The 10,306-nt window shown below is 42.9% G+C and overlaps 1 protein-coding gene and 1 pseudogene across 1 annotated transcript; one reads left to right on the plus strand and one right to left on the minus strand.

Moving 5' to 3' along the window:
• The first annotated feature begins 283 nt into the window (after positions 1-283).
• On the plus strand, positions 284-2,780 carry LOC133896981 (RHOMBOID-like protein 10, chloroplastic; annotated as a pseudogene).
• A 355-nt stretch (positions 2,781-3,135) lies between these two features.
• LOC133897192 (uncharacterized) lies at positions 3,136-7,757 on the minus strand. The gene is made up of 5 exons (XM_062337827.1): positions 7,356-7,757; positions 5,522-5,631; positions 5,061-5,432; positions 4,202-4,961; positions 3,136-3,644 (listed from the first exon to the last, which is right to left on the minus strand). Exons 1-5 carry the CDS (start codon positions 7,588-7,590, stop codon positions 3,628-3,630), a joined length of 1,494 nt encoding a protein of 497 aa, XP_062193811.1. The 5' UTR covers positions 7,591-7,757; the 3' UTR covers positions 3,136-3,627.
• Positions 7,758-10,306: the final 2,549 nt, after the last annotated feature.

The raw sequence follows: 10,306 nt of genomic DNA on the forward strand, positions 1-10,306 counted from the left end.
GGAGGCTGGGTTCTCAATCATGCAGCATGATTGACTGCGAGTCAGGTAGGACTCCGGTGTTTTCTATATTTTCAAGGAGAGATGGGCCTAAATACCTGGTCTAGGCCCAAAAAGCCCATCCTACAAATCCAAAGAGTCCTGCAGTGAGGCGCGTTCGACAGCACCACGTACGGCCCTGCTTCGATGCCGCCTCCCGAAGCAAAGCGGGACGAAGGCTCAAAAGGCATCCGCTCGGCGGGGGTACGCGCACGGCACGCAGGCGGTGGTGTGCCCACGCTCGCCCATGGCGTCGTGGCTGCTGCTCCCCCTCCCCTCCTTCCCGTGGCCTCCCCCGCCCCCGCCCGGCTCCTCCTCTGGCCGGGGCGGCGGATTTGCCGGCCTCCTCCTCCGCTCACCGGTATTGCGTCCTGCCCTCGCCTTGCCTTCCATTTAATCCCTGTATCGGGATGTGAACCATTGGCTTTGCACCGGCGAGCCTACGGGGAGTTGTACAGCCGTGTCTGATAGCCTTTTACTGCTTATGATATGCCGTAGTTATACAACCGTGCCATTCTTATCATGAACATACGTTGCCAATTGCTCTCCTGTTGTTCTTATTGGATCAGGAATTTTTTTGCTTGATCGAATAGCTTAATGTGAAGTGAATTGTGCAATATCTAGAAGGTGTGGCATCTTGATGTCTCGCCAAAGATAGGTGACATTTGGTCTCGAGGATCACACGCATTTGCGGCACACACGATTCTTGGGGCGTTAGGAAATGTGGTCTCTTCATCGTACGTTTGCAGCTTTGCTCTGTTCGATGGTAATGGCTCAGACGGGACATACATTGGCAACGGAAAGGTGTTGTCCAGATGACCTCGCAGAATTGATTCGAAGAAGAGGTTGTGGACTAATGTTCTTCTTGCTCTTAATGTCTTGTAAGTCGATGCTCGATATAAGTTTGCGTGTTTATCTTCTGTTTGATAGTAGCTCCTTTGATTCCTTTCACACATTTGTTGTTTAACACCTTTTCTTTCACAAAAGGGCTTATGTCGCCCAGGTTGCAACGCAAGGCTGGCTTCTTATGTGGGGAGCCAAGGTTTGTGTGTCGGTTGGAATTTCTAGTTCAGTTCTATTCTATCTATTATTGATCTAATACAGTTGCAACCATGATTTATGATGAAAGATAAACATTCTGATTGATAGAGGAGAAATTTGGCGTTTGGCAGCATCATCTCTCCTTCACGCAAATCTTGCTCACCTTGCTGTATGTGTTCATGTTTCAATTGTTGTTTATACTTTATAGAAAAAATATTACCTAATTTCCTACCTGTCATCATAATGATGCAGTTCAATTGTTTCTCCTTGAATTCAATCGGGCCTATGGTCCTAGAAGATTTCTTTCTGTTTATTTCACATCAGCACTGGCAGGTGTGGATGATCTATTTGTTAGTGAACAATATCCTAGTTGTAAGTAATTTCTTGCTTCATAAACAATTCTTGGTATTCTAATAGGTTCACTGATGAGTTATTGCTGCTGTGAGTTGCCTGCTTTTGGTGCGTCAGGGGCCATTTTTGGATTGGTATGTCTACTTTACCGCTAAATACTGTTATAGAAACGATTTGGCATACTTACTACCCAATGCCAATATTGTATTAACCCTATAGTATGGCACAATTCACTAGCAATGTGAAATTACGAAATAATTAGTCACTTCTAGACTGAAAGTGGTTTGTATGAATGATTCTTTGTAAGTCCTCAGGACGCGCATCTTAACTGACCATGCCTTAAATGTGATTGATTTTAAAGCTTGTACTTCTGCACATCAGATTTTCCTGCTTATGATTGCCACCATTTATATTTCATGGCCCAAAGAGTCATAGGTCTAGTCCCACTGAAAAAAAAAATCCCTGATTGAAATTCTCAGTGTTGCTGTGTTTACATAATGTTATCTGCATGATCAGGTTGGCTCCTATGCTGTTTATATGTGGAGGCATAGAAGATTTTTTGGGAATCCCAATTAAAGTTTAGAGCATATTGGGCGTGTGGTTGTCTTGAATACGGTATTGCTCTACTTGTCCGCTTGTTCTATTTCACCTTTGTTTTCTGCTACTTCCTTTATTCCATCTGCAACATCTTGTTGATAGGGTATGGGCCTCCTTTCAAGGGCAATCGATAACTGGGGTCATGTAAGTCTCCTGATGTTCGACATAATTAATTCTACACTACAATGTACTTTAGGTCATGAGTTCACTTGAATAATCGCGGTTGGGAGGCTTGCTTGGGGGAGTGGCTATGGCATGGTTCCTAGGTCCAGCATGGCAATATCAGTACCTAGCAAAGGATTGAAGAGTGGTATTCAAAGACAGGGCTTCCATCCACCAACTAATAAATGGGAGAAGATCGCGATAGGGTTATATTATTTTGTACTTACGAATTGTATTCATAGCAAAAGAATGTGCAAAATGGAAGTAAAGGGAAAATGGGCGGTTCTATCCAGGTACCAAGCAGAGTGGCTGCAGACGTGCTGCTGTTGAGCCAATTCAGAGGAAACATCAGGTCCAGTCTTCCAGATAACTGATTGCTTTTGAAGTCACCTGGAGCTTGTTGCTGTGCTTTGGTCAATTGCAGTTATTAATTAAAAACTGTGACAGATTATGGTTAGTCAACAGTTACCCCCTGCAATTGTATGTAACATGTTTATCAGGTGTCACTAGCGCCTGACTAACACGCATTGTGTACATGAATTCATGTTTGATATGGACTAACGCTAGGCTCTACTGGAAGTTCCTGCCTTGGATATGACTGTTCTTTTTTCTTTTCCTTTTTTGAAGAATGATACGCATTGTTCCTGTTGTCGCTCGCTTATCTTCTGTTCCTGAACTCCCAAGAGATCATCAAATGAGTGAACATGATTCTCAGTGCTTCACTAAGATTACGATCTGTTCTGGCAACATATGTTTAGCCAGCAAAATTTCATGACTAGTGCAAAATATTTGTGAACAGGCCCCAGCAAGCTAGAACTAACCAGGCACATCAACGAGTACACCAAGTCACAAAGAAAAAGACAATGTGCTTCACAGTAAGCACCGACGGATGAACTGCAGACAGAACGGAGACAATTGTTACCCTTTTCTTTTTGCGTCCAGACAACAAAAGCAAATTATTCACATGATTTAAAAGTTCGATGTACAACAAGTAGAACACAATGAAACGTTGCGGCAAAGTTGGGTGTTGTATTATGCTCAATATGCTACAAGGAAAAGAGTCATACCACAGAAAGAGGACACCAGTACGGGACTCGTTACATTCTCCTCTACCATAAGCCCCAAACCCTTCGGTGAGAACTTACAATTTGGTAGAGGTGTGGGGCGGCCACCTTCGTGGCATAAAACCCTGGTACATTAGCATAATATGGACCTATATCTACAGTTAATCCCACATTCCCACCTCAGAAGCACCAGAATTCACCACATGGCTAAAAGTTACCGATAAACAGAACCCGACCTTTGCAATATCATAGCCCATGGTCGTGATTCATGGTTATATCTGAAGCAGCAAAATTGCAACCACAGTGACCTTGTATTCTGGCTAGGTTTTGTGATGATGCATGACCAACGGGCGAAGCAATCCAACCAAGCATAACTTCAGGTACGAAGGAGAGCTGCAAGTTTAGACACAAATAAGATTTATTTTGTCCAAGAAACTACAGAGAGGATTGTGGACTGAAAGCAAAGTGAAGCAGCATAGATACAAAGGAAACATAACCAATAATCCAACCAGCATAAATGCGTTTTTATAGATTATCTTATTGTAAGGAGACGTTCTTAAAGACAAATGGAGTAAAATGAAACTAATAGTTCAATCACCTAGATTGCAGATTGATCCACATATCAGTAGAATCAGTGGCATGATCATTGAGAACCATGCTGTGCACAGCAAATGTAAGCATAATAATACATACAAGCTCTAAGTCTGGTAATCCGGTAAACAGCCCCAATTAAAAGAATTGATAAGAGTGCAATGTAAATTGCTTATATTACTAATTGATATGAACAGCAAATAGTACAGTGGATTATGAAGTGTAATAGTATCCATTAATGCCAAATAAATGTGGCAGCTAAACTTTACATGTCAAACCAACTATCCAAACTTCTTAATCACCGAATAAGAGTTCTAAACTAAGTACGCATTAAAGAGATGAAGCACTAAACAACTTACCATATGGAGACGGAGCAATTGCAGGGAACTTAGGTGTTCTTCTATTTCGCTTTTTCATTGGGGGCATAGGATGTTGAAATACAGGCAGTGAGGGTGAAGGTATTGGCATCATTTGTGAAGTTGGTCCAGGGGCTGTTTTTGGAAAATGGTTGGGAGTTGGTAAGGGACGGGGAGCATTTACATGAGCAGGAACTGGTGGAAACACTGGAGAAAGGTGTGTTCGAGGGGAAGGAACACTAGATGGCTTTGGCGCATGCAGAAACGGGGGCAGCTTAGGGTGTCTACTGATGCAAGGTGGGTTTACCATAGGACTACCAGATGGAGGAAAGCTGTTACAACTAAAACATGGAAAGCAGGTGTGTCTGCTCCATAAAGGCGGAGAAGCTTGAGGAGGGAAACTCGGGATCATATATGTTGGGGGGATGCTTCCAAACGGTGACAAGGATGGTGGCATACTTGGAGAAGGTGATTGTGATGGGGATGGAGAAGGAGATGGAGATGGTGAAGGAGATGGAGATGGACCAGGAGACATATCCGAAATCGAGTGTTGCAGGTATGATGACAGCTGAACACCTTTTACTTTACCAAATACAGAGTGATTAAGCCCTAGGTTCTTCGCACCAGGTTCTGTGATTAGCTGAGCTAGTTGTTTCAATCTATCTGGTAAAAGATTACTGCTTCCATCTAACACCGATGCCCCAATAGTTGCTGGAGCTTCAACTGAAGAACCAATCTCATTCCTGAACTGCAGATATATTTTCTGCACATATATGACAGGCTGTTAATGCATAGAATTGGAGCAATGAAGCCATTCAAATATGCAACTACGATATCCCTAAAGGCAATTAAATAATAATACCTCATATGACCTCAAGTTCAATCCAAGTTTCAGCTGTTCTTTTAGCTCTGTAAGATTACCCAAGATCTGATAAATGGAGTTGTTCAGCACAAAGTTGAATAGGAGATCTGTGCTCGCCCATATGGAACCAGACTGCGTAGGAATCACAGTAATTCCACCAGGGAATCTCAAAAGCTCAAAGGAAGTTGGATGCCCGAAAAGTGATGGTGTCAAGGATAGGTTCAGCTGCTGGAGCATCATCTCTATTAAAGATGATCTCAGCACACTTAGGGCCGGCAAACTTATTGAAGCATCTTTTAGATAAGGAAGAACACCAAAAACAACATGTGTGGAGTATTTGGAAGTTAAGGGGCGCATTGAAACAATGGAAACCTGTATAAAAACATATTTGAATTAGCCAACAATGCAGGCAGAATAAATTAATGATTTTTTTTTAGAAAAAAGGAACAAGCATCAGGCACCTTGCTATTAGGTACACCAATGTCTTCAAATATGTCACTCCCTAGTTTGTCTATGTGAGTAGTAAGGAATGACACTCGTTTTTCCAAAGTGAACCCAACCTTGATTTCAGCTGAAAAAAAAATGAAAACACTCTATCAACAAATCCATCATAATGCCTCATCAATATGTGTCTGTTAGTCTAAAAAAAGTAATACAGTAAAGTAGAAAACACATAATTTTTTTACGCAAAAACAAGATTATAAACAAGCTTTAGTGAAATATTTGCTAAGACGGCAAATATAAATGAAATATCATGATTAAGCTACTCTATTGAGACAATGAGGTACGAGGCAAATAAACAGCCCAGCAGCAAAACAAGATGAACACTCCATGACAAAGGACGATGGCTTGAGACATATTGAGCTATCTATAAAAAATCAATAGGGCTCTTTTGTGGATGGGGACATAAATAGGCCACAGAAGCCATGAGCGAACTACACTAAACCGTGCTCGCAAATGAAAAGGACTGGACCACAAGTTCAAACAACTACTATTTACTAGTAAAGATGCAAAGATATAAACACAAAATAGCCCTTTATTCAACACCAAATGAGAAAACCTTGACCATAGTGGAAATAGAAAAATGATAAATAGCGGGAACAAGCAACGAGGGGATTATCAGGGCTCATTACCATACATAAGTGCTAAAGTTACTCTATATCAAACAATACACAAATTACCTTAAATACATTATAAGATTAGATTTTTCCTGCATACATATGAAACACTTTAGTATCTTCTTAAATCCTTAGGATTTAGGGTTCCCAAAAATGCTAGCAGAGGCAGGACAGGTTTATTTATAGTGATATAGAATAACTTATGATTCTCGAATCTTGATGACACATCATTTCCTCAAAACATAACATGTATGTTCAGATTCTTCACACACACACACAATGTTGAGGTGAAGCAACTGACATGTCTGTCAAGCATCCATTCAGTTTAGATATCATAAGATCACGTATCAAAATGATACATTCAAAATGATACAAGTATTGAGCAATTCAAACTAGAGTCCTACCCAGAGAAAATCAAATTAAGTAAACTAAAATCTGCATCTCAAGACACCACTGCTAGCTTATGTGCAGCAGTACTAAAATCCATAAATTCAGGACTCCAGTTATAACGACAATCACACATCTAAACCAACAAACACAAGCCTGGAAATTTACATGCTGCAGCACAGGAAACAGATGAGAACTTGAGAAGCCATTATACGGTTACACGCTATACACGGATATGGGAAGATGAAACCTTGTGTACTACGTGACCCTGATCTGACATCTTCAGGGAGATGGGGGGTGATTAGATAGGGGAATTTCTGGAATGTGGGGATCTAGTTCAAAATCCTATGGATTCTAAAAAATAACTTCTATCCAAACAGGTCTAGTTCAATGCCGTTTCAGAGAACATCAACTTTAAATCAAAACTTGCAAGTAAAGTAAGCTCGTGATCCTATGTCTCAACATGACTCAAAACTTAAAAGCTGCAGTATTGATGAACATAGAACTAATCAGGCACACTCCCTTACAGTCGCACCCTGGAGCATGAAACGACAAAATTGACTAGGAAATCGTGCGAATCCTAGCTCAACGAAGACGAAAAATCGAAGAATCGAGCACCCGGCCTGTGATCTCGAAGCAGCCATTTATCGCCCCCTATACCATCGATCTGCCTCCTCCCTAGACCTAAGCGAACTCCCAATTTCCGAGCTGCCGCGACTAAACCCACGAATTCCCAAACCCTCGCACCAACCGTGATCGGAACTCAAGCAACAAGAGTCAGAGAGGTCACCTGCGAGCACATCTGGGTCGTCGGAGAGGTACCCCTTGGGGCGGGAGGGCACGAGCAGGAACAGCGCCGGGATGAGCACTCCAGCCACGAGCAGGAGCACGAACACGCACCGGAAGGACGCCGCCCGCCCGATCGCGCCGCAGACTCTCCCACCCCGTCCTCCTCCGCCTCGGCCGCCGGCGATCTCGAGGCCTCCCGCCCCGCTGCCGAGCTCCACATCGACGGGCTTCCCCATTCCGAGCGCATCTGACTCGCTCACCCCGACGCTCCCCCTCTCCTCCTCACCACCACCGCCTCCTGCGCCTACGAACTCGCTACGGCGGCTGCGGAGCCGGGCCCCCCCGCTTCAGCTTCAGCTCCCGCTCCCGCTCCCGGCCGGTGCGACTGGCCAACAACTGGCGGTTGAGTCGGGGACGCTCCTCGCGTTTTGGTTTATTCGCTTTGTGTTTTTTTTTTCCTGCGCTGCTGCTCGACGTGGGCTAAGCCTGTTAATGGTTTGGGCCCAAATGGGTTTAAAAGTTTGGGTTTCGTTTTGGATCAGCTTTGGTTTGGGTGAGAATGAGCTGAGGCTGTAAATGGGTTGTTCGGTTTGGATTTCAATGGAAATGGATTCATGTGGTTTGGTGTGGCCTCAAACTTCATCTGAGAGTGCCCACGCCCGACTCCGCGGCTTCGACATGCGCCCACGCCCACACCCACACCCGCGGCCCGTCACCCTTCATCTGAGAGCGAGCGAAGATTCCTCCCGAGGCAACGACTCTGCCTTCCGGAGACCAAACCCTCGACTCCGCCACGCCCGCCGCCGCTTGCCGGTCTCGAATCGTTGGCACCTCTACTCATCATCTTTCTCTCCTTCCCCTCCGCCTCCTAGATCTGGAGGTGACATCATGACTTCATCTTCTTTTATTGACTTTCAGTTCTGAAGATGAGGAGTGTGGCTGTTGTTGGTAATTTTGAACAATAGCATCTTCTTGGTTGAGCCCCTTGTTCATACCAGACATCTTTGACAGGCTTAGCCACAAGCTCTTCACCTCCTCCTTCGGTCTCGAGCTCGCTCCTCCTCAGTCTACCCCGCCACCTCTGCTCCACTGCAGGTGAGCCCCTTGTTCTTGTCATTGCAACGTTACATCCATACACAGGAACTAAGATCTGGAGGATCTAGCTTGTTTGATTGGCTTTCAGTTTTGATTAGCTTGTTTTTACCGTTCGGGGAACCCTAATCACAGGACACCCTAAAAATTTGGTTATTCAATTTGGTGTGCTTACTGTGTTCACCATGAAATAAATTGCTACATCATGACTTCATCTTCTTGGTTGACAACCGTAGTTTGTATTCTTTATGTGGGTCCTGATTGGTTCCAAAACTGAATAGTTTGTATTCTTTGGCTATGTAGCTATTGCTAGTAAGCTTCAACATATTGGTTGAATCTGAACTTTAGAATGCACTTTGTTGGTTACGCACCCCTTTTCTTAATTTGATTTATGTTTGTGCGAGCTGTGCAAGAAGTGCTCTTTCCTCTGATGCTTACATCCTGAGAATTTCTGGTATTAGCTATGCCGATTCAAGTTTTTTTTTACCAATGATTAGCAACAATAATTTTGGATGTGCATTCTTTTCTTTTGTGATCCAAATTTTGAGTGATAATAAATTTAGTTGTGTACCGTGGATACTCTTTTGTGCCATGTTTAGGGTTTAGGTTGTGTCACTCGCGTCTCCTATTCGAGTGTTTAATTATAAATATGACTTGACAACATATCAAAGTTATAAGAAAATTCTCCTGATTTGTCCACGACTTTTAGATAGTTTGAGGATATATGGCTCTGGATGGTTTCTATGCTCTTGTACGATTCTAGAGAAAACTTTTGGTGGTATTTACTTGTTGTTCTCCGGATACACACCCTCTTGGATTGATGTCGAGACGTGTATTTGGAGAACAACGGGGAGATGATGCCGAAATTTTCTCTAGAATTGTACAAGATTATAAAAACCATCTAGAGTCACATATCCTCGAATGGGATTAGGAACTAGCTTTGCCTATTTAGAAATCAGGATCATTCACCATAGATATTCATATCACCTTTGGTTGCCAATCGTCTAATGTTGGGTGATGAATAGGTTTGCAAACATATCAGGATCAGAGGGTCAGGGACTGATGATTCCATGGATGATCATACATCTCAAGTACCAAGTGGTAGAAGGTCAAAGGTATGAGAACACTTTGAACAGAATTGGTACATGTGGATGGTGGTTTAAAGGCAGTGTGCAAGTACTGTCAACTAAAATTACACACCAAAATATGGTATTTCTCTTGATATATTCCAAACTGATGGGATTCGACCTTTAAAATACTCGTACAAGCATTGGCATACAAATCAACCCTCAATAGTGATGCTAATCAATATGTTGAAGTTTCCCCCAGCAAGCAAGAGTGGGCGAAGGCTGAAGCAATTTGCGTATTTCTTAAAGCTTTTGAAGAGCTTACAAACGCCATGTCAGCTCTTAGGAAGCCAACTTCACACTTGTTTTTTGCCAGTGTTGCTTTGTATCCATCAAACTTTGAATGATCTGGATTGGCAGACTAGTGATTTGCTAAAAGAATTGGCCACTGCTATGCACGTGAAATTTGAGAAGTATTAGGATCTTGATGAGAAGTATTGGGATCCTGATGATTATACTCCTCGCAGAAAGAAAAAAGACATTGAGTTTAATCTTGAACTTGTCATTGCCAATGTATTGGACCCAAGAAGGAAAGAAGACTATTTGGAGTTCTTTTACCAGGAGGTGTCTAACAATGTGGATAAGATTGATGCACATGTGGACCCTACACTTCAATGGATGAGAAAATACTTCATAGAATATGAGCGACTTGGAAGGACAAGCGGTGCATACTGAGCTCCACGTTCTAGTGATGACAGTTGTAGTGTCGGTTCACCAATTGTTGGGAAAAGAA

The sequence above is a fragment of the Phragmites australis genome, chromosome 17 (assembly GCF_958298935.1).
Source record: "Phragmites australis chromosome 17, lpPhrAust1.1, whole genome shotgun sequence".
Taxonomy (NCBI): Eukaryota; Viridiplantae; Streptophyta; class Magnoliopsida; order Poales; family Poaceae; genus Phragmites; species Phragmites australis.